General features: G+C 42.0%; 1 protein-coding gene across 1 annotated transcript; it reads right to left on the reverse strand.

Moving 5' to 3' along the window:
- Window positions 1-497: 497 nt before the first annotated feature.
- LOC134160038 (prosaposin) lies at window positions 498-24,879 on the reverse strand. The gene is made up of 14 exons (XM_062611659.1): window positions 24,723-24,879; window positions 12,744-12,877; window positions 11,653-11,727; window positions 10,794-10,919; window positions 10,329-10,523; window positions 9,261-9,404; window positions 8,647-8,703; window positions 5,639-5,752; window positions 4,609-4,704; window positions 4,226-4,415; window positions 3,909-4,060; window positions 2,180-2,260; window positions 1,538-1,645; window positions 498-954 (listed from the first exon to the last, which is right to left on the reverse strand). Exons 1-14 carry the CDS (start codon window positions 24,763-24,765, stop codon window positions 919-921), a joined length of 1,551 nt encoding a protein of 516 aa, XP_062467643.1. The 5' UTR covers window positions 24,766-24,879; the 3' UTR covers window positions 498-918.
- Between the last annotated feature and the right edge of the window lie 300 nt (window positions 24,880-25,179).

The following is a 25,179-nucleotide window of genomic DNA, read 5'->3' on the forward strand; positions in this document are numbered from 1 at the left end:
ACATAGGCACAGCCCCTGCTGACTTTCCCCCCCCTCGCCCCATCTTCTACCGACCCAGCTCACTCCACCTCCTTGGCACCCATTTGGCTGCATGTAGGAAGCTGCAAGACTAAGCAGAATTGAGCAACAAGGGTAAGAAAAAAGGGAGCCATTCCTTAAGTACATCAGCATGCTTCAGAAGACTGAAATCCCACAGGGCTTGACAGTAGCACACCCATGCTTATATCAAGTAGTTCAAGGAAATATAAAGGACATGATCAAAGGCTGAAGGAGGGTTTCCTTAACTGTAACACTACAACAAGCTATAAGCATGGTCACTCAAATGCAAATGCATCCTTTTTAGGTACGAGTTACTTTGAAAGTTAGCTGGACACAAGAAGCCCCTTCTCTGCATCTGTAGAGCTTTGAAAATTCCAGCCGAAGAGATTCCCAGGTTCAGCATTATCCCTTAAAGAGTTTCTTAGGGCTACACCAAAAATGATCATTCCACCCAGATGTTAAAAATGCAAAGCATGTAATCTTCCCAATGCTGACTACAGAAAGACATTAAAATTTAGTCACCATCTTGTTCTTTTTTTGAATTTAAAGATTATAGCCTTGTCTCATTTCACTTTCTCTGCCATTCTTTCCAGCACCTAAAAAACACTTCAGCCTATCAATTAAAAAACTACAACACACTGACTATTTTTTAGGAGCATAATGAGTTAAACTGTACAATCAAAAATATCTTTGTTAAGTTGACAATGAAGATCTGATCCTTCAACAGCAGCACTGCTACAGAAGAGTTACAATAAAAGAACTTGAAGGTCAAATTATTAATGAGGCAGAGAGGAGGGACATTTGAGATACAGCTCTCCGCCAACCTCGGCCCAAATTTTTAAGAGCCATGGCAAACTTTCAGAACTGGAAATTCTTCTTCTAGTTCCACACATGACGTTTGCAGTGATCAACAGCCTAAAGGGAAAGAAATAGCATACATTAGTGGAAAAAAGCCTGTTGCAAACAAGCGTGCATCTACACATACAATCCAGTACCCTGTCCTGAGCCAAGATCTTGGGGGCAAATCTCTTTCTCTGAAAATAAGTGTTTCCAGAGAGGACTAGAACGACATCCTCCTCCCCACCCAGAAGCTTCAGGAAAGAATGCTGATGACCCTTAGCCACTAAGGTGTGGCAAAGAAAGCATGAGCCCACAACACTGGAAGCCAAATTTTAGAGCCTGATGAGAGGTCGTGACATGATCTGTTGGACATAAGAACAGACTAAATATAAAGCTCACACTGTATGTTACTATAGATTCTGAAATGCTAGCAGACAGGTGGCAGATCAGAACAAAAGTGAGGGGAAGCCATCTTTAATAAAGTTAAGGGCTATGCAAGACCCTCTAATCAAACTCAACCATCTCTAGCTAGTACCCTTTTGACTCCTGAAGCTGGAGCTCATCCACTTGAAAGCGTAGTGTAGAAGCTGGAAAAGTCACTTATAAGTAGTTATCAAGGACCAATAGAAAACTTGAGGCAGAATCCTGCTTTACATACATTGCACTGAGCAGCAGTCTCCATGTTCTTACACCAGTAACCTGGACCCCAAACACAAGCATCATCCCCCAGGAGAGGCTGCTTAGCTGATCCGCAGACTCCAAGTTTCTGAAAAAACAACAGCAGCGGTCAGCATCGTCTATTTGCACCAAGAGATCTCAACTCCAGCCTTACATCTGAGCTTCTACCCGACTGAGCTTCAGGAGCTCCCACAGCACTACGCTCCACTGATAACTGCAGTCATGTTTGCAGCTAAACATGAAGCGGTAATCTGACACAAGGAAGAATTAAATTACCACAAGGGCTTCTTTGTATAAAGTTCTGAGAAACAGCTTCTAGAAAGGAAGCTTTTTCAATAAATGTCATTTAGCTTCTCATCACACTGAAAGCACATTACTACTGAACCTCAACAGCAGATAACCACTGGCATCGCTTTTTCTCTATCCTTCCTTGCACAAGGCTGGCAGTCAGACAGCTGTCCATTCAGTAAGCCTGAGGCTTTGCACAAACACATTTGCTCCAAGCATTCAGCATGACGATTTTTATTCCAGCAGTTAGTGCATGCTAGACACTGAAAGGCATACAGAAGAGCAAGCAAGACTATTGGAGCCTACACTCAATAGAACTATATGCAATACTCACAGTGCAAACGAAAGTGGGATCCATCATTTCCGCCAAGAGTTGCACAACCATGGGTTCATACTGATCCACAAACTGAACGCACTGTAACAAAACACAGGTTGAGAAATTCTGTTAAAGCCTTAGAAGAGGAAGATACGGACTTCAGCACGCAGTCTTGTACACTACTCTAAACATTCCAGTAACAAACTGATGAAGCAGAGGCTGGAGCTCTGCAGATTGAAAAGGACTCAGCACTACACTAATCACACAACTACATAATTTGTTGCTACCTAATACCTGCCTGCAACTGTATGCATTATGATGAGAAAGGGGTCAAAAGGAAAAGAACCAAGCAGAACAGACTTCTGGAAAAGAACCAGGCAGGACAGGCTTTGATTTGCAAAGCTTAGTCTCTAATTGCGAGCATTACTGCTGCAAATGTACTGAGGAAAGCACACTGAACAAGCTGGAGACAAACATCCTGGACAGGACGGCAGCAATGCAGTAATGACTCTTAAGCACTTTTAGCCCAAGTAGTTACTATTCACTTCAGACCCGGCAGGAGGAGGAATGCTTCCCATGAGTAACAGTCAGCCCTCTAGTGGAGAGGCCATCTCCACAGCACAGCAGATACTGGCATTCTCAGCACAGGCTAACGGCACCAATTAATAAATGAACCACAGCTATTAAACAGCCTCACAGCAGTTAGCAGGAATAGATGTTTCATAGCTGCTTTAAGCTATGCATATAAGCAGTTGCCACTTGCTGACACTCAGCAACCACCTAAAAAGATTTCCAGGTAAATCTCGATAGTGGTGGCCTAACAGGTGCTGCTTTTTGCTGTCTCACTGGAATTAAATTATGCCAGCCTACTTCCAACTACTTTGTTAATCCCCTGAACAGGATCAGTATTGATTTAAAAAAAAAAACAAAAACAACAAAACCGACCAAAAAAAAAAAACCCTTTCAGCTGTTCCCACCCGCTGTTCTCAGCAAACCTTTACTGACTGCAAATTAGTACCACAATCCACCCAGCCAATTCAGTCCCTTAAAAGTCTCCATCTATTCAAAGGTCTGCCAACAGCCACAGATGGGAAGCGTGAAAACCTAAACATCCCGCACCCCAAACATTTTTCAACCTCTAGCAGAGGAAGGCTGATTACTCTCATAAAATACACTAGCAGATGCTTTGTCCTTCTGTTCATCTCCATCTGCCCTGCTCTGACTGGAAGGCAGGCTGCCACACAGCAAGGCCTGTGTGGTCACCTGACTGCCCCAGATGAGGCCTGCTCCCCCTTTTTTGCTCTGCTGCCCATGAGAAGCTGCTGTGCTTTGGTGTTAACTAGTAAAGAGAGAAACCTAGGAAGGATCAAGTTGCTGAACGTTAAGTCAGTCCCAGCTGCACCTGTGGACAGTTTGTCTCCAGCTACAGACCAAGGCAGTTGGTCAAACACAGATACCTCTACTATGAGTACCTGGACATTTATAGCAGAAGTAGACGCACTTGAGAGATGCACCTAAAATTAGCATGTAGACAAAGTATCAGGTGAAAGACACAGAAAACAAAATAAGCATGATTATCACTGTAGCGCATAGGTAAATGCAACAGACCATCAGGTGAAACACTCAAAAACTGATGTAAGCATAATCGTCACTGTAGTGCCTATGTAAACCAAACAAAATCAACCAGGACAATTCCCAACCATCAACCAGACCACTGTATTTTTAGCCTGCCTCCTGCGTGTTTTACCTGATCACTGACAGACTCTGGCAGGAAGTGACAGACTTTTTCCAGTAAAGCTTCAATTTCAGCTGTTGTGGCATTCTTCTCTAGTTCTTTGTCTGCATAAGCTACCACCATCTTGCAGATATCACAGAAGCCACCTGCAGGTCTCACTACAACTGAGAAAAAAAAAACACATCAAAATCAAGTATCAGTGGTTAGGTAGTTCCCTCAGATAGAAGAAAGGAGGCAGCAAAGTACTAAAGCACATGTTCTCAAATGAGATATAATAATCATAGGTGAATCAGCTCATTTTGCAACACCACCGACTCCTCATTACCAACCTGGTGGTGGTGGAGGAGGCTTGTTGGCAGCACAGCATTTCAGCATAACACACACAGCTTCAGGATTTGTTGCCTCCAAGAGCATGTCGACCAAAGCCTGGCCATAGACATCAATGAAGTCCTTACACTGGTCCTTGACACTTGCTGGGAACAGGTAGCAGACCACTTCCATTTCATGTACAATCTCCTCCTGAAGCATAATGAAGCATATATGGCAAATGAGGAACAAAAATCTCTATTCATTAGTGCATGTTTTCTTCCTCTGTCCCACCCAAGATGGAAAACTTGCTCTCATGAAAACAGACGAAAATAACTTTCCTTCACCCTATGGCCCCACTTTAGCCAAAGCCTAGGAAGAAGTACCATTTCCACCACTTACACACCTCCGTCTTGTTGCTCTCCAAAAGGCCAGTCACTTCTTTCACCATGGTCTCACATATCTCACACAAGGAAAGAGCTTTCTCTTGAACTGAGGCTTTCTGAGCACACACAGAAGAAGCACAAAATAATAAATCGGCACTTGACCATTTGACAGGAACAATTTGTAAAAGATCAGTTTAACAGCATTCACATTCAGGTGCAGCACACTTATTCATTTACCAAGCTGGCCAGTTTGAGCTGGATTCAGAAGGTCAGACAGAACACAAAACCAACCTTAAAAGTCTCAGTAAAAACCCTTTCTGAATGAGCAGTCATGACAATTAAGACTGCAATCCACAGGCTGTATAAGGAGGGGAGCTGAATTTAGTAGACATGGAGAAACAAACATCCCCACAGTGACTGGAGTCAAGGAAAGTCTGAAGTGTTTATTAGAATACATTGATAACACAACTCTTGCTTCTAGAAAAAACACAGAAATTGAGGGACTTGAGGGAAATTTTTTGGAGCCTGTTAATCATAAGTTAATTGACCTCAAGAGACTCCTCTTTCCTAAAAACCCTGAGCCCAAGTCTTGCTCAAAGGCCATGAGAAGCTAAGGTGCTCCTCCAAGGTCAAGAGCTTCAGCATTCTGTGATCACTCATCCGCACATGGAAAGTGCTAACCCATTTTTAAATGTTATCAAAGCATAACTCCCAATGTAGAGAAAAATTAAAATTCAGCAGTTTTCCCTCTAACATTTGAGGGGTCATTTAGAATGCCTACTATACACTACTACTGGAGAAGGAGTTCCCATTTTAATCCTAACCATTACCATACAGCTTCAATTTAACGCAGGCTTTGCTATTCTAACAAATTAATCGGCTCTCCTACTTCACAGATCAGCATCAGAAACAAGAGGTGGCCAGGAATTTATATGCAGGGAGACTAAGATTATTCTACACATAAAAGCCAGTATTTTTCTATTTCACCTATTTCATTACACTAAAGCAAAAAGGAAGGTAAAGATGTTGAGCACAGAAAGTCTACCTTACCTCCACTGTTTCCATTTTTACTTCATGAACCACTTGTGCTGGTACCAGAGTCCGAAGGGGAACAGATTTCACAGAAGAACAGAACCCAACCATGGCACAAATGTCCTTTGGTTGCTGGAAAGAGATGTATAAGCAATTTTTAAAAGCCTAGAACACTCTGCCCTTTCTATGGAGCCTGTGAGTAGGCACAAAGTTTTAAAAGGCTCCAACGTAACTAGAAGTTTAATGACTACTTCTACTTCAAGTATCGCCAAAGCATTTGATATGGTTATAGGCAGGACAACTACCAGATGAAGTTTAGCATCTTTCCTTTGACAAGGAAAAGGTCAGGCCACATCCATCTGAAAACCCCATTTATCACGAGCTATGCAAGCCCTTCAAAGGAGTTGACTTAAGAGCTACCAACACCAAAACAGGCCACCAGCATCACATTAGATCTGCATCCACAAAGCTGCCCCCCTGAAAGCTTTAAAGTAATCACAGAAGAGACTAATCATCCTGACTCCCGAGTTCACCCAAAAGTTGAAAGAAATGCTAGCAGAAAGGACTCCTTTTCTCATCCACAAACTACCTTCTTTAAAGCATCCAGTAACATCACATTTTGCAAAAAGAAACACATTTCCGCATAACTGAAAACAGCCTATAAGAAACAAAGATTAACCATGTTAACACCTAAGCTTTTTACAAGCATTAGAGGTAACTATTTCAAGTGTTCTTATCACAGTAAGAGGGAAAACACCAAACAGAAACAAACCCTCTCTCAAAGGTTTTAAAAAACATACTACTGTTGTGGTTTAAGCCCAGGCAGTAACTCAGAACCATGCAGCTGCTCACTCACTGCCCCCTCTTCTTCCCCACAAGTGGAGGTTCAGTCTGCAGCTAATTAGACAATTACTAAATGCAAAATATAAATGCCGGACATGAGGTAAACTGCTCTAAGGAGGCCACATTATATCTACACAAAGTGAGAAAGGCTGTCCAAAGTAATATGCAAAACTTGAATTTTCACACCTGAATACTCAGCTAAAAAAGTTACCTTTGGTCCTACAAATAATTAGAAGATCGTATCCTGTCACCTAGGCATCAAGCTTCTTACAGCAGAAGCTTATGCAACAGTTAATACATCATGCCACAACCTCATGCACAGGCAAAAGCAGTATCTCAAAGATACAGTGCTGCTTCAGACTACTCCAGGTAATATCTTTAAGTCAAGCCCTTTGGTTCATGCATTGTAAGAAGCATTTACAGATATTAATGTTACAGCAACACGCACATACACACAGCATGCTCTCTCACAGAGAGATGACAGACACAAGGTCTCCCAGGGCTGGTTAAATTAAAAGCCCAAACAGCTCTAGAAAGCAGGACCCTAAAGGCCTCCCACATCTTCTTTTCAATTCATGTACTCCAAATATCTATACCATTCTCCAAGATTTAAGGGTTAAGCAAGAAAAGCCCTGGGGACAGCTTCACTTTAGGCCTTTTGAGCCCAGACTTCAAACCAGAAGCTGACAGCCACTGGCATGCTTCTTCTACATCTATCCTTCTTGTACAAGAGTGAGCATATTTTCTGCTCTAGTGCCCAAAGCCTAATCAAGCTGAAATCTTAGTAGCACAAACTGGTATCTGGAGCTGGAAGTAGGAATGACCACTGGAGGAGAAATCTATAGTCTTTCCTATTTTAATTACATAAATATCCCTTGTATCTGTCAACACTGAGTACAATCACACCACGTAAACAGCTATTCAAGCAAGAAGTGAACTACAAGCCCTTTGAGAGCAAGAAATGAACTACAAGCAGGCTATCACCACAGGCAAGTTGCTCACCTACCTGATCCTTCTGTTGACAGGGAAGATTGGAGATAGAGGAAGAAAGGAGAAATTAAAGATAACAGTTAAGAGAAAAAAATGTCAGGCACTTGGAACTGCATATACTGTCCATGAAAATGATGGAATATGACATGGTCCCCCATCCAAAAGATCCTTAGCATTGCTACAGCAATTCATTTAGTTGCACAATGCTAACCAGCATTACCCATTCAAAGTTATTAAGGCACCCTGGGCAAGACAAGTCCCAAAGAGTATGAACACTCAGCCAGACGCAAGGTGTGGTCACATTCCAGTTTCAGGTATTAACACCACACTGCAATGCAATGCTTAAAATGAGAAACTAACTGTATTTGGAAGATCTGCTTCTCCTCCAAATGCTTAAGAAGCAGTGTAAAATTCTAAGTAGCCTTTAGAAACTTAAACAAACCAAAAGAAAAGAAAACACCACAAAAAAAGCAACAACAACAGTCACTATGTTGCCAAATTCAGGTTCAAGTCTGTTGCATACTCTATTCATAAATTCACCTCTAATTTGTTACGTTACTTGAGGCATCCAGGCACTGCACTCTCTAAGGAAAGACTTAACCTTTTTTCTTAAAGGCTTTGAGATCACTGGATAAAGAGGTGCCATGAAGGTGGTCAGAGATAAGATATTTTATATGTTGCTACAGAAGACAAGAGCTGGCGCACTCTCCATGGCTCCTACCCTTTCCATGAATCCTATAAAGAGTCTAGAGACAGCAATTCCAGAAGAAGGACATTTAGTCTTGCTTTAAATAGACACATTATCTTTAATACAAGAATCAATTTTGCTGTAATATGACAAGGACCAACTAATACGCTTAACAGTATTTGGTGGGGAGGGCAGTAGTGTAAGCACAGGACTGAGATAAGAGTATCAAGGCACATAGGTAATGCATCTCCTGCGTTTCAACAGATAAAATTGCTTTTGCACCACTAAAGTGGTTGTGAAAGAAGAGGAAAGCACTAAAGAAAGCATTCTAAAATTGAACTTACTATTTAATTAAATGCCAAGTTCAAAGTGTTAATTAACACCAAGACTTACATAGCAAAGGTTCTCAGACTTTTACTGCAGTAAATATTTCCTGTTTCCATATGTTAGCTACACAAAGTAGAAAAATGAACTAAGAGCAAATATTACGTTCTATTGATCTTACCAAGTGCATCATCATTTGGATAGCCAAGTCAGAATATTCAGAGATATAGTTCTTGCACTGCAGGAAGTGAGAAAAGAAAGTCTTGTAAATATCAAACCATTTAAGCTGTAAAGTTAATTTAGAATTTTCTAATACTTCAAGATATTAGTTAACTATTCTGTTGTCTTTCAGACCTTGTCCCAAAATATAAGATGGCATTTCAAGGTATACAATCATTGCACACATGGCTGCTTATTTGATAAGTCCTTCTCTCTTCCTCTTAGGGCAAAAGCACTCTCCCTCACTGATACGACCACATTACCCTGCCAGATCATTTTTATGAAAAAGGCCCTGAAAGGCTAGCAGGACTCTCTTGTCTTTTTCCTCCTCCCCAGTCCCATACACACCACCCCACCTAGCTTTCTTGACCGGAAAGTTTATTATTTCACTATTATATTGTTTATAATTTTTATGTTTATTATTTTACCGTTATACCATGTAACATATCCTACATGTGACACACTCTTTAGTTACACTAAATAGAGATTATGCTGAGAGGATGAAAGCACTGAACAAACTGGTTTATGTGTGCACACATGAACACATTTTTAAACAACAACAAAAAAAGCACCTACCATATCAGACATTTCAGGTCCCAAACGGTCACACTCCTCCTTAGCATGAGCAACCAAAGACTTTACAAAAGATGAGTTTGTCCTCACAGCTTCCTGAACATCAGTAACCAGCTTAATGCAATCTTGGCATACATCCCCACTTCCCTAGACAAAGAGAGAAAGGAAAAAAGTTGACATACCTTCACATAACACGTTTTAGAAGCTTCTGTTACTACCAAGTTTTAAAAGCTATTTTAAACTGTATACAAACCTTAACTAATACTCCATAGAATACTTAAAAGCCTAAGCTAATATAAATAGACAAGCTACTGCTGGTATTTGCACCAGCCACTAGATGGAGATCAGGTACCTACTTAGCTCTGAAACCCAAGATACCTGTTAAGATATCCAACCTTCAAAATCTCTTTGCTTTGTTACAGACCAAGTCTGGCATATATCTTACATGCTCCACCCACTGCAGCTTGTTTTCCACCCACGACTGTGTAACTCCTGTATCTAGACTTCCTATCAAGATGCAGCCTCTACTCACCAGTTCATTGTCTCATCTACTCCCCTTTATCAACTATTTGTTCTTTTCTGATTCAGTCTGTCACCTCTGGATTGAGAGACTATGCTTCCCCCGAAGGGCACATATAGGAGATTACTCAGAATGCCAGAGAATTCTTCCTCCTTTAAACACTGGTGTCAGACTTGCTCACAGAAGAAATTTTTTTCCAGTAAGGCCTGCTTGACTTATACAGTCCTGGATGGGAACAGCCTAGCACAAGACTTGTCTTTATAAACTGTGGTTGTTAATCCAGGATTATACCCATGGTCCCCAGGGGCTACAACTATCATCTTACTTAGCTTTAAACCCACAGGTAAAGGCAAAAGGTAGTTGCCTTTATGCAGCAGCACAAAATTCAACAGAAGACAGTCATCCAGGTGAGGAATAGCAGCTTATTAAGTACCCAGTACAGCAATCCCTTACTGAGAATCATCAAGAAGTTGTTATGCAAAGGAGCAGTGAAGTGCAAATGTTTTGCTTCAGAGTTTCAATTGCACACTGGAATAGCACTGCACCCTTACCTTTGACTTCTGCTTGGGCTTGTCCTGAGGGTAAAGGAGAAGAGGCACATTAGCCATGAATGGGGATGCCAGTTCAGAGAAATCCAGCTCTGGTATCTTATTTGACTGGAGTTGTTTCTGAAGTTTCACTGCTGCAAGGTGCTTCTGGAGGGATTGACACAGCGCAAGGGCACTACATACAACTTCAGGTTTATCCTAGGGGAGATACAATACATACATAAAGCCTTAGACTGATGGCACTTTTACATGAAGTTCGGAGTATAAAGTCATTCAGCTGAAACATGGAAGTGTTTCACACCAAGGAAGCAGTTTTCAAACTTACACCATTAATTGCAACACCAGTGATCCACACAAGACTGAAAAGTCATATGCACAATCTTGAAAGAGAAATTCTATGAAAGAGAAGTTCAGGCATAGACAGGAACAAAACTTTTAATTCCAACAGTTGCAAACTTATCTACTTACTAGCTCTTCTTTAATCATATCCATGATAACGGGTAGGTATGAATCCACAATTTCTTTGCACTCAGAGACCAGGCCTTGGTCAGGAAGAAACTCACATGTCTTTTCCAAGTAAGAGCGGATCTCATCCTATAAAAGATGAGGTGGGCTACAGACTATCAAAATATATAAGTATGTCTGTATCAAACGCTCTTTCATTCCCAAAACACGTAACAAGCCCCCCCAAGAAAACCCCCTTGAACTCATACAAGGTCCAAGCAGTTGGGAAGCAAAACTACAATGCAGTTTTACACTGTAGCTCTATTTTCCCTAGGCTTGGAGCCTGGATCGGTGAGACCCTGACAAAGTGAAAATGAAATACTGCTTGCATAGCCTGCACAACACAGTCTTGCCAGCATAGACCACTTACATTTAAGAAGAGGAAGTGAAATTACAGACCAATGGGACAGCGAGTAGTTTATATAACTCTCAGGTTCACCAGAGAAAAGGGGAAGAAGCACCCACAACCAGAATAAAGTCTACTTGGTGTAGTCTAGGGACTGCAGTATCCCACCTTTGAAGACTGATGGCCCACTGGCACAAGAAAAAAGTTTATTAAGCTTCTACAGTCAACCAGGGATGTTAGAGCATGAGAGGATTTGCTAATTTCTAAGCCAGAAAAGGCTGTTTAAAAGCCTTTTACCCCATGTACTCTGGCCATTTTCAACATCTGCTGCTTAGGTTGGAGAAAAAAAAAAAAAAATCAAAAAAAAAAAAATCACACAGACTACCCCCCTTCTACCACCTCACCCCTCACATTGTGATCTTAAGACAAAGAAATTAAATAATGCCTATGGGCAAGGAGAAGTGGAGCTGTACTTACCTCAGTGCCATTATCCTTCAAAACCTTGCCAGCTACTGTCACAAGTTCCTTACATAAGTCACAGGGGATACTGTTCTGGAGAAGGAAGCAGAGTTTAAGACAGACTTAAGTACCTGTAAATGCAGTGTGCAAATAACAATGTAAAGAACGAGTATCACGTTTGGAATGGAAGTTAAGGAAGAAATATGGGCTGCAACTGGGGTGGAAAGAGATGTTTTTAAATAGCGAGGCTATTCCAAGCATGTTCAGCTCCAGTTTCTTCAGTACATAAACATGGTATGAAGAATCAGGCATGCTACCACTTGCTCATTTCATCTAGTCCCAACTTCCTTGAAGTATAATGTATATTGCCTTGAGAATCATTCTCCTGAACCTCTTTTACCTTACTCCTCAGAGTTCACACTTACTAGAAATCTAAGAACTTTTCAGGACACTTCACACATTTTAGTTGTGCTCTGCCATTGACGTTCCTCCCTTTCCCTACTTTTCCACAAACTGAAACGTATCTTGACAGATATAGCCAAGGTAGACTGAATGCATCTTTAACTACAATGCGTTTTCCCCCTAGAAAATTGTGAACCAATACCACAAACTACAGCTGCATCTAGTAAAGCAGCACTCGTATTTAATACAAATGCAACTTGAAAAGCCACACTAAATGTACTATTATTTACTGTTATTGCTTTCATAACTTAGTATATGCTGCATCTTTTGTGGAACATCAACTTACAAGACCTAAAGAAGCAAATATTTTTTTTTAATAAGCCTATCAGTTTGGCATTGTCCAAATAAAGAATAAGAAAAGGCTCTATGAATTAGGAGTAAGTTTGCTAGAGGAACAAGTCTCAATTACACTAGCTCCTTTCCACATATCACTTGGTGATTGTGCAACAGGTCACAAGAAAAGTCAGCAGACAAGTTGTGCAAGTCAGAGAAGTGGAAAGCAACCTTTATCTAGGACCCAAATTAAGGCATAGTATCCAAGGCACAGACAGATGTAGCACTTAACTCTGATCAGAGACTTTAAAAAAATCTTTATCAGCATATGGAAACTCAACTACAGGTGAGAAGAAGTCTCAGTCAACACTTACTACGGTAGGCTTGTTCCAGACATTCTGCTGGCAGTGTTTCACCGCTCCACACTGTGATGCTGTCCGAACACTCTGACACCATACCTCTGGACCCTTCACACAGTCCTTCTGCCACAAAACAGGGCTTGCCACAGCTGTCAAAAAAAAGAACTGTTCTTTCACAGTTGCGTATTTGAATGATTTCCATGCAAAACAAGCAGGATAATGCTGTATCTACCACCTCTCCAGTACACCACTTAGCTTTACTAACATTTTTAAGCACATTTCAACCCAGTAGTTTCTGTCCTGAAATGTAAGAATGAGTCCAAAATAGACTTTGCAGCCAAAGAACTCAGAAAAACCTTAACAGTTGAACTTCTCTATTGAAGTGCTTGAGTCTCTGCACCGCAGCAGTCCATTCCTCCATTATCTACCTTTTGAAAAAGCCACACACACACCCCAAAGAAAAAAAAAGAAAACCCCACAAGAAAACCCAAAGATTTTTGCTTAGCACACAACTCCCACATGAGACAGCAAATGCTCATTGCAAAGACCTACACTTTCAGACAGCTGGCTCCCAAAGCTACAAGTTCTCTGCTCTCCTGTCCTACTGCTCTTGCATCACTTCCACTCTGAAACAGCAGTCTAGCTGTAATTGCTGCCTGCATTCCTTTTCCCAGGTAAACCACCCTTTTCTCATACAAGTGAGCTCTAGGAAACTAACTCTATCAGAAGCCACAACACACATTACATGGAGGACTTAAGAGCCAGGTGCAGACCAAAACAGTTACCATAAAGTTTCAAGACAGGCAAAAGAGGGACAGAAAACAATGTGAGACATGTTCTATGATACAGTTTTGAAACCCATTAAATCTATTAGGACTTTGTTTCCTTTTGGCCAGTTCCAAAACTATGTACAGAAAAATCTGTGGGGTGAGAAAGGAGAAGAAAAAAGAAGTGCATCATGTCCTTGTCTGGACATTACCTCGCAGTGCAAATGTGAAATTGGCTTGCAAACTACAAAGTTTTGAGGTAAAACACAGAATACCATTTCTGGACAGTCTTCCTAAAGACATGTAAAGATATGGACTATTAGTAAGTCATAGGGCAAGTTAACCAACTTGCCCTGGGTTAAGCTGTAGCAATTTTTGTAAAAAGCGATTTGTAAAACTTAACAATACTGCTTCTTAGAAGCTGGTGTGGTGCTGTGTTTTTGACTTTAGTCTGAGAACAAGGCTGACAACACCAATGTTTTTAGTTGTTGCTAAGTAATGCTTACGCCAATCAAGGACTTTTCAGTCTCATGCTCTGATAGTGAGGAGGGGCACAAGAAGTCAGGAGGAAGCAGAGACAGGACACCTGATCCAAACAAGCGACATTCCATACCACAGTACATCATGTCCAGTATAGAAACTGGGGGGAGCTACCCAGAAGGCCCAGATCGCTGCTCAGGTCAGGCTGGGTACTGGTTGGCAGGTGGTAAGCAGCTGTATTGTGCATCACTTGTATTTATTGTTTTTTTCCCTTTCCACTTTTAGTTTTATAATCTCTCCCCTTGTTACTTCCCTTATTATTATTATTGTTGGTAGAAGTAGTGGTTTGTATTATACCCAAGTTACTGGACTGTTCTTATCTCAGCCTGTGGGAGTTGCATTCTTTTGATTCTCCTTCCCATCCCTCCCTTGAGTGGAGGGGGAAAAGAAAAGGGGAGTGAATGAACAGCTGCATGGCTCAGAGTTACCAGCTGGGCTTAAAACACAACACAACTGCACATTTTAACTTGCTTTTCAAGCTTTAATTATTGCGCTGCCTGGACAGCAAGACACTGAACTTCCCCTAGGTTTATAAACCATCCCATTTGTCCATAGGCTCAAATTCTTCAGCCAGTCTCCTGTGTTGCACTAACCTATGAATAAAGATATGACTCCTAACAATCTTACAGCAGACAGGCTCCAAGGAAATCTGTCATAGTCTCTGCCTACAAGGCACTGCTGTCAAAGTTTATAAAAACACCCCAAACAACAGAACCAAAACATTCAAACCTATTAGCTGTATAGGTGCTGTTCAGGAGCCATTATCCTCGCATCAGCGCTGTTTTCACACATCACAAAATGCTGTAAAATTACACTATCAAGCAAATAGCAGGAATAAGGCCATTTCATTCCTATAAAGTTTCTAGGAAGGTTATGACGGAAGAACAATCCCTTTCCCATTTCCTTTTAGTGTGTGTTCACAGCCCAGAAAGCCAACCATATCCTGGGCTGCATCAAAAGGAAAGTGACCAGCAGGTCAAATGAGGTGATCCTGCCCCTCTACTCTGCTCTTGTGAGACCTCGCCTGGAGTACTGTGCACAGTTCTGGTGTCCTCAACATAAAAAGGTCATGGACCTGTTGGAACAAGTCCAGAGGAGGACCACGAGGATGATCAGGGGACTGGAGCACCTCCCGTATGAAGACAGGCTGAGAAAGTAGGGGCTGCTCAGCCTGGAGAAGAGAAGGCTGTGTGGAGACCCCAGAGCAGCCTTCCAGAATCTGAAGGGGGCCTACAGGGATGCTGGGGAGGGACTCTCCATTAGGGACTGTAGTGACAGGACAAGGGGTAATGGGTTCAAACTTAAACAGGGGAAGTTTAGATCGGATATAAGGAAGAAATTCTTTACTGTAAGGGTGGTGAATCACTGGAATGAGTTGCCCAGGGAAGTTGTGAATGCTCCATCCCTGGTGGTGTTCAAGGACAGGCTGGACAGAGCCTTGGGTGACATGGTTTAGTGGGAGGTGTCCCTGCCCATGGCAGGGGGGTTGGAACTAGATGATCTTAAGGTCCTTTCCAACCCTAACTATTCTATGATTCTATTTCTTGGTTTGTAGTTATTAGAGGATCAACTTAATGGCCAAATTACCAGTGCATCTACTAAGTACACAGCCACAGCACACCAAACAGAGAAGATAAACACTGCCTTATAGGTGGCATTCTGCAGCTCTCTCAGCTGTCAATTTATAAAGCGTGTTTACACTGGATTTCAGAGGAATGACCCATTTAAGAAAAATGTGCTTTGCATGTTAAATTTCCTACACAAGAAGGTTGCCACTCTCCCAGCAAAAAGCCTAGGCTGAGTATTATTCTTCAGCAAGACAGCACACTAGGGCTGCTTATAAGACTAGCAGTAAGACTTCAAAACTCCTAATAATGTACGGTTAGCAAAATATTTACAGACAGCCTATTCTAAACAACAGGATTATTGATCTGGAAGCACTAAGAATAGCTCAGTTTCAAGTCAGACTGGTCAGCCAAATAGCTGTCAGCTCTGGCAGGATGACAATAACCAAATATATACTTAGTTGAGGGAAAGTTATTCTTCTCTTTCAGATACTAGTACTGAATTGTGGCAGAAAGGCTCTGCAAGCAGAGTCAAGCTCTGGCTACAGTCAAGCAAGACCTTGACTTTAAACAGTGGAATTAAGGGCTTTCAAGTATTTGCAAGTCTAGCTTTTAACCTATGCCTTTAGTTGTATAAATCAGAGCAAAAATTACTGCCCCTCCCCTGTTTGAAACACACCATAAAACTAAACTATAAAACTACAATAGTTACTCTAAGCAGTTTCTCAAACTCAATCCAGCAGGCCATTTAAAAAACAAACTGAGGAATTCACACCCCAACTTGTACTGGTTTGACCTAGCTCTTAATAAACTTTTAGGTTTTGTTTGGCTTTTTACTTTTAAGATCCTGTCACCGTGTGAGTTTTCAGATCCATACCAGCTTCAGCAGAACATCTAACAGTTCCTTTTTTCTTTTTTCTTGTAGCATCTGACCTGGTCATTTTAAGTGCAGGACAAAAGAAACACTACACTTCTGAACTATGCTTACTTATCAGCTTTTCTGGCTTTATGCCTTTAACAAATTCCCTGCTGCATGGCTTCCGTATCAAATCGATGCTTACATAGTCGGTCACTAAGGCTGACTTGCCAGGACACAGCAAGCAGTATCAGTAGAGCAGCAGGGTTTTGTCAGGTTACAAGACTGAGGCAAAAGAAAACCAAAGAGCAAGGCAGTACTCTTGAAATCTTTGAGGTGAGCAAAGTGCAGATAATTCTGTTGGGGGGAGAAGGTTAAAATCAATTGATTTTTGGCAGTATGTTAACTACTTGACACATGTGATTGCACTGCTTTGCTGCATCGTGTCATGCCAGTCTGGAAGGAGTAGCTTCTGAGAAGCAGCATACATGGTCACATTTCATTCAGATTCTGCTCAAAGCACTACCACTGAGCACACAGTCAATTATATTTGAGAATAAGGACACTGATGTTATCTGCAAACCTCTACAGGGGGACGAAAGACAAAAATCTCAGAAGAGCTTGAGACCAGCAGGGACAGCAAAGAATGAGAAGTCAAACTTAAGTCAGTGAACACAGAAAACTAGTTTTAGGATGCAGGTAAGCACCCCAAACACCTTCCTGCTGGTATTACTTGAAATTCTCACTCCTACACATCAGAGCAAGATGAAATGCCAATATGCCTACATAACTGTTCCATTTAAAATAGCCAACAAATTTAGGAAACCTGTATTACCTATGCCACAAGGATGAACACTCATCTACAGAAAATAGAGGAACAGCAGTGTCCTTTCAGTCACAAACAACACTGAGGAAGTTTTTCCCTTTTGAAAGGCAACTTTACATTAGATGTCATCCATACAGATCCTTCTGATCAAATGATGACTAGGCAAATTTATTAGAGCCACACATTTTAGAAAGCAGCTACTGAACAAAGATAACACACACTAAGCATGACTTCTTTTTATCTTCTACAGTGACCTTAAATATAGTTGAGCTTGTATTAACTTATTCTATATTATGTTGAAATATTTGTATTACATAACTCACTGTCTAACATGAAAGGATGCACCTTCATTGAACAGTATCCGCCCTCCCTTTCTGCATGTCCCAGGAAATTAAAAACAAAACTAAAAAACTCTGCATTAATTCAGATCTTTCAGATTCAGTAAATAATAACCTGAAATCTTTTACTGTTCCCAAAACTTTCTGTCTTCAGCTTATTTTCCTATTTAATTATGAAACAGGATTTTTCCTCATATATTAACTTCTGTTTCAACAAAAGCAAACACGCCAGTGAACTGCATTAAGACCATGTGCTGTTCCATAACAGAATGGAGTTTTGAGTCTTAACAGTTATCCTGCCTGTTCTATCCTGCTGCAAGAAGAGTGACACCTTAATGTGGTATTTCACATCCCCACCACAAAGCACTGCCAGTTAATCTCACACAACTCTTAATGCTTGCTGGATAAACCAAATAGGATTACCTTCTTAGTTATCTCTGGCATCCCTTTGTTTTATATATTGTTCTTTATTTTAAGGTCATCCATTTTTAAATGGATTTCTCCTTTCTCTGTAGATTAGCTCTCAACAGTCACATGTCATGCCCACCCAAACTTGCCCCCCTTCCCTGATGTTCTTGCAAGCCACTATTTTTAGAGCACCAAATAAGTTTATCTGTAAAGACCAGGGTGCTTCTTTACTTGTCCTCTTCATTGGTTGTCCCTTTTTGAACCACTTCAGAGATGTGGTTTCTTCAGTTTCATAAGAAAAGGTCTTTTGCTCCACCAAGTTTTTCCTAAATTAAGCAGAGAAAGAAAGTGGAGGAGGAAGAAGAGGGCACAGAAACACAATCCATGTATAAAGGGTACATCTTTCAGATGCGTAAGATTTCAGCTTTTCGGGCTTCTAACCAAGCTGACAGCCCACAGGCACCCCTGAGTCCTTGTGCATATTTGCAGCTTGTCAAAACAAAACAAAAATATGAGCAATTCATACCCACCCTGACACTCGAGTCTGACAGAAGAAGTGATCTCCCAGAGCAAGTGTTGCCACAGAAACACCACCTGAAGCCCATCAACATAATCAAAATACTCCAAAAGCTGAAGGGTAACAGCAGAAAAGGAAGGAGAAGCCTCTTCTTTGAGGCCCAGGCCAGCAACCTAACACTGCCAGAACACTAGTAACACAGTACTGACAAGTGACAGCTACTGAACATCACATGGGACTCTGCCAGGAATTCACACAAAATACAGTTTAAAGGCTGTGAAGATAAGGAGAAGCCTGCACCTCGCTTCCACAGTGGTATTATCCTATATACTTCAGCAACTGTCTGTGTATCCCAGAAGCTTCTTCAAATGCTAACTACCACCTCCTTCCTGGACACTAGGCATCTGGAATGGAAATGCTAACATATGGTCAGAAGTTAGGGAAGTAGAGGTGATAGCCCCCTCAGACCATACCACCTTTTCTATGTGGAAAGCTTAGAGCCTTGCATGTGAAAGCACAGTTCAGTTTTCCACTCCTCTTCAGGAAACAGGAACCTAAAAGAAAGCTTATAATGGCTGGATTACCATTATTCAAGGACAGCTACTGTAAAATTGCTAGATAATTACCTTTCCTGAAAACATTTCCCTTCCCTTCCCTGAAGCATTTGTGTTACTCCCAGAGAAAGCCAGACTGCATTTCTTCCTGAGATTCTCAGAAAAAGCATCCTAGGCAATCTCCTCCAAAGCTTTGCTGTACCTACTAATAAGACTCTCGTGATCACACTAAAATTTAACACCTTATATAAGCAGTTATAGCCCTACAAACAGGGATTCTATATGCGCCAGATCATATTCCCTAAAGAGCCAGAGAATAAACCAGAAAATTACTGTCCAAAACAAATGCAGATTGAAGACACAAGCATCCTGCAAACCAAATTGCTAGGAAAAATCTGGTGTAAACAGCATTTTTACAAACAAAATCTGCAGTTGGCGAAAGGAAAGCAATGACTTGCTCTTAACTTTAACAGGTTGAACTCAAATGTGGAAGACAACTTGAGCAGCTGTCAGCCCTTATGCCTTTTTATGACAGTCTAATTTGTTCCAAGTATATTAATTTATTCATTAGGAGGGATGCGCTTTCCTAAGTTCTTCCACTTGCCAATGTTAGGAGAAAAAAAAAATATTTTGAGAACTGCAAAACCGTAAGTGTGTTTAACTTAAAAGAAGTCAAGAGGGATCAACTTCTCTTCATCAAATGTTACGAAGTGTCAACAAGTCAAGGACTGACCTCAACCTGAAGTTATCTGAATGGCTAAATACTCACAGCTTCTCTGGTCAGTTCAGGAGTTTCAGTAGAATTTCAGAAGTTGTAACTACATCACAAGCTAGTAATTCATGCCAAACGTCTACTGTGCCTCTTAGCATAGTAAATTAATGAGGCAGTAAAATGACCAAGGTATTTGAGAGATTATAGGCAATTTGCAGAAGAAATGAATGAATTCTGGCTAGCTGTCATCATAATTTCAGATGTTAGTTAAAAATCAATCTTCCTGTCCAGTATCTGCTGATGAAGTATCAAGTTCTAAACATCTGTAACTAGCACAATTGGTAAGTTTTGAGTTAACACCATGACTGGGGTCTTCCTCAAAGCGGGAAACACGTTCTCATTTTGGTATGCTACTTTTGCTATAAAACATTGCTCTTACCTCAGATGCTCCTTCACTTCCCTCATGGTAAAAGCAGCAGTTTGTGTATGTACAAATAATCACAAAGTTAAAGACAGCAGAGAACAGGATGAGCAGAGACAGTAAAAACAGCTCTACTATCCCAGTAAACTGTCCCAGTTACTATAAAGGCTGCAGAAGAGTAATTTCCACATTGACTAGAGGCTGCTACCAGGTTAACAAGCAAGCCCCAGCTTCTGCCTGAGATTTTTCTATAACAGAATCTTGAAGAGATATTTGGATGCTCAAGGACATCTGGCAGTCATCAGCAGTAGCAGTCCCACAGAGTATGTTAAGGTATTTCCCAAGAAGTTGTGAGACACATTTCTCCCTGCAGCAGATCCCTGTACAAACGTTTTGGACAAACTTGTCCATATCCATGCCTTCTGGGTTTTGTTTGATTAGTTGGTTGGTCAGATGGGGGGGGGGGGGGGGGCAGATTTCATGAGACTCTCTGGAAATTCTGTATTAACATCCCCCTTCCTCCAGACAAATGTATTTATACCACGAAGAATGGCAAAGTTTGCTAGTTATGCAGAGAGCCACTTCTGTAAGAGAAGACAAAGTTCCTGGCCACAGGTTACAACGCAGTCCCAGCAAAGCACAGGTGAAGTCTAGAAGCATCTAGAAACTTCAGAAAACAGAACAGCAGATTCAGGACACCGCCAGTAACAAACAGAATAGTCATCTTGGGAGTAATACTTTTTTTTTTTTCCCCACACTGCTGCCAGAGAACTGCTTTACTGCAGAATGAATGCCAGACATGGAAGACAACCCAACAGGAAGCTCCCTTAGGAGAAGGGAAGACATCAGACCCCCACAGCTGAGCACATAAAGTATGCCAGAGGGATGAAAAGAGACATGTTAAACAGCAGCTTCAGGGATGACAGCAGTTAGAGATGGGAAAGCCTGGAAAAGGCAAAAATGTACTGCACAAGGTGAAAGAATAATGTTCCCAGGAGTACAGTGATGGAAGCAGCTGACAGCAGGAAAGAAGTATTACGGCCTGATCTCTTCATACTAATGACTTGCATCCCAATGTGAACAGCCAAAGGATTTTAAACTGTTACATTTGGAAAAAAAAAAAAAAACAAGCTTTAAATTCTCACTGCAAGATTTATTTACTCAGCATCTTCAAGAAATATATCCAGTCTTCTACAGAAGACAAGAACAGAGTTTAAAACTAGTCAGGGTAAATAGCGTAAACATGAACCTCCTCACTCCAAGAGGAAGAAAAATACTGGTATCTGAAATTAAATATTGCTCCCTGACCAAACACAAAAACAAGCATTGCCTCGAAATAAATGCACACACTTCAAAGTCCACAGAAGTACACCTTTTAAGTTGTAATAGAAACTCTGAGATCTTAATAGCAGCAAATTGTATACAAAAGCTGCCACATGAAGTGAATGACAAAAAAAGCTTAAAGTGAAAGAAAACAGAAAATAAACTCCAAGTAAATCTGAAAAGAAAAAAACAACCCTCTTTTGTCATGCAGGTCTAAGGCATTGTCCCAAACTTGCTTTGTAGAATCAGTTCCACATGGGATATTGAAACAAAAACCCACTGGCAGCCAGCAGTTAACTGGTCCTGCTTCTCCAGAAAAGTAAAAAGCTTCCTACATGTTACTACATCCTCCCTGAAACAGCACAGTCCAACCTCCCAGAGAATCACAACTGACATTACCATCACCTGATAGAGACACATTCAGCTCTGCTGACAAGCTCCTGCTCCCGTCTCATCCTCTACATCATTGCAGTTTTCAGATTCCCAGAACTGCTTCTTTGTGGTATGCTGAATAGCACAAACTGAGATTGTAAAAAGACCACATCAGACTCTGGAATCTCTGCAGATGCAATCTGTTTTGCGGGGCGTGACCATGACCAGGCAGAACAGCTTGCACAGCTCCTCCAGACACAACCAAGAACAACTCTTTCTATTTATACTTCTGCAAACAAGAAGGAGATTGTGCAAGGGCAGGTTTACACAAGCCACGTGACTGGTGCACTAGTGAAGCACCACTTCATTATGCTACAGTTGTAAGGTGACACACACCCACAGTATTCCCTGTTATTCCTCTCAGAAAACTGGGACATCATTTTGAGATACAGGTATCTTCCACCATTTGCCAAATTTAAGCTACACTAGTGGGCTGCATCAGCCTAACGTTTTTGTTAGAAACTACATCCTCAACCAGAACAAGCTTGCAAACTACAGAACATACTCTAACTATCTGCTTTCTCCACATCCTTCCCAAAATTCAAGTCAGACTAACACAGCCTTCAGTCTTCTTAACCTCAGATGTCCTGACAGGTGTTTTGCTTGATGAATTACAAATTAGTTTGAAATCTTGTAAGGACAGAACATTAAGTCTACTATTTTAGCAGTGGAAGTTCACTCAAGAGAAATGGAGTTCTACTTTAACTGTGCACCCAGCCTTCTTTCTTTCCTGGTCTCAAAGACAACCACTCATCAAAGAGCACATCAGTAGTCTGGAGAGATCCTGAGACCTGTATACCCTGCTTTAATTCCTTTGTGTCTCCCTTAAAGGGAAGATGCAGAGAAGGCTGTAAGTAGGTCAACCAAAAACCCTTGTGGCCTACCAGCCATGCTGTAAGCCAGCCAAGTAACTCTATTAGAATACGCCAAGTATGGCTGGAGTTTGATACAGCTAATGAGTTAGCTTAGTAGACAAAGGCATTGTTTCAAGTTGTTACAGCAAAATCTTCAGAAAAAACTGCACAATGCTATCACAGGTGAGCCAAATAGCATTCATAACTGAACCTTGGTGAAAAACACAGGTGTTTGTGTTAAAATAGTGACTTTCTAAAGAAAAACAGGCCTAACAAGTCTTCTGCTAAGCTCAGTTGCATACACATGCCTTTAACAGGCAGACCAAGCTAACTCTCATTGCTGAACTGGTTTTTCTATCTCCTTAAATACACTAATAGGAAACCTGGCGAATACTTCAAGGCAAATCCTTTTCACTTTTAATGCATAAGAAATGACAATGACTTTAGTGATTTGGAAACAACCCCAGTAGAAACTATAGTGGCAGTCAATTCAGTACAGGGCAGACAAATACAGAGAGGGAAAGCTCACGTTTGCTTTGTTTCCAGCTCCAAAAATCTGAGATTCTCCATTAAATCATGTACATATCAGTATATTAAAACTTCACTTAAGTACATGACTAGTGTACAGTCATACAAGATCGCAATGACATAATTTACTGTAGTCTGCCAACTGATTATTCCTATGGCTTTTAAAAAGGCTAGTCAGGTTTTAGTTTGGTGTTTGGCATTTTGTTGTGGTTTTTTTTTTTTAATTCACTTGTGAAATACTGCAAGTTAAACTTGTAAGCAAATAAGCTCTAGGGTTAAAAATCTTTTAAAGAAAAATTCACCAAAAAATATTGTGCCTCACTGTATTAGACCTTCCAATTTGGGGGTTGCTAGCCATTCCATGCCATAACCTGAAAGCGTATTACCCTCCCCAGTCAGTCTATGAATCATTTCTGCAACTCTTTCTAGCTTCTTCAAAGTACAAAACATAAGCATTGCTTTTTTTAACCTCCAACCCTAACGTTCAAGACAAAAATCAGTTATTCTTCCCACTACCATTTTCACCGCAGCAACAACATGCAAAAAGGCAGCAAGCAGCAAAATTAGTGGAATTTTCCACGTGGAGCAAGAGACCTTAATGAAATGAGGCTGCTAAAAGCACAAAACAGAAAAAGCTACCTCCTGCCATCTGAAAGAGGATTAACACCCATCTACGCCTGAAGTGCCAAGGATAAACAGAGCTGCTGGCAGAAAAACAACTTCTACCAATTGCTTTTACTTGGCTCTATAAGGTTACATGATTGCACGATAGTGTCGGATATGGATGCAAACTGATCATGGCTACCACAGCGCCCGGAGAAAATCATTTTCCTACCAGCAGTGGGAAAGGCTGGTTTCTCCCTCTTCTCCCTCCGTTTACCTGATCGCTGTTTCTGGGCGACTTCTCCCCACCCCTGTACAGCTTTCCCATCACAGTAGCCACCCTGAAGGTGCCCTTAAAACCCTCGCTTCCCCCCCCATCGCCGCCGGCCCTGCTCCCCCGGCGCTACGGGCGGTACCGTTAGGCCCCACACCGGCCTGCGACACCGAGCCCGGCAGAAAGCTCCCTTTGACCCCAACCCTCCCTTATTGCTGCCTCCTTCCCTCCCTATGCCTTCCTCGCCTCCCTGCCCGCCTATGGGCAGCCAGGCCCGGCAAGTCCTGCTGAGAGAAGACAAACAGCTTTAAGGACAGGCCACCCCAGCCCGGCGCCCTCACAGCGCCGACCGCCCTCAGCCCGCTCCTTCCCGCTCAGACCCTGCTGATGAGGCAGCACAGCCCCCGAACCGCGGGGCTAAGCGTGAGGGGAAACGCGAGTAGGAGGCGTGAGGCCGGTTTGGCGGTACCGCTTACCGGCCGCCAGGAGCCCGAGGAGGCAGACGAGCCGCCCCGCCATCACGCCAGCGCCCGTCTGCAATGCGGAGCCGACAGCGCTACCTCCGCCCGAGATAAAGGCTGCGCCGGGCGCCACGGCGCATGCTCGTCCGCCGCACCGGCCCCCGCCCGGCTCTTGCACATGCGCAGGAAGGAGGGTGGGCGCTTCACCCCTTACCCGTGTCAGCCCGCTGCGCATGGCTCGTTGGCCGGGGGTGGAAATGGCCGTGGTGTCTGCGATGGGCTCCCTGGGTAGGGGGAGCGAGTTCCCTCTCGGTGAAACAGCCCTGCCAGGTACCTGCGTGGTCTGAGGGAACAAGGATTATATGTAAAATTAAGAAACAGCGTGAACTGACACACCTCGCAGCCTCTTACTGCTGCCACATCCTTTGCGCTGCTTTAGCCAACTAGAGCAACGAACTAACACAGAAAACAA

Source organism: Pezoporus occidentalis, unplaced genomic scaffold (assembly GCF_034315485.1).
Source record: "Pezoporus occidentalis ecotype Australia unplaced genomic scaffold, CSIRO_AGI_Poc_V1 ctg155, whole genome shotgun sequence".
NCBI lineage: Eukaryota > Metazoa > Chordata > Aves > Psittaciformes > Psittacidae > Pezoporus > Pezoporus occidentalis.

What these genes read in the sequence shown, in the direction of transcription:
- LOC134160038 (XM_062611659.1), bottom strand. Translation starts at nt 24,765, where the DNA reads ATGGCGGGGCGGCTCGTCTGCCTCCTCGGGCTCCTGGCGGCCG. An exon ending in TGGAGAGCAACAAGACGGAG is followed by an intron (nt 4,416 to 4,608) that starts GTGTGTAAGTGG and finishes ATTATGCTTCAG; the next exon opens with GAGGAGATTGTACATGAAAT. An exon ending in AGACTGCTGCTCAGTGCAAT is followed by an intron (nt 955 to 1,537) that starts GTATGTAAAGCA and finishes CTTTCCCTTTAG; the next exon opens with GCTGTTGATCACTGCAAACG.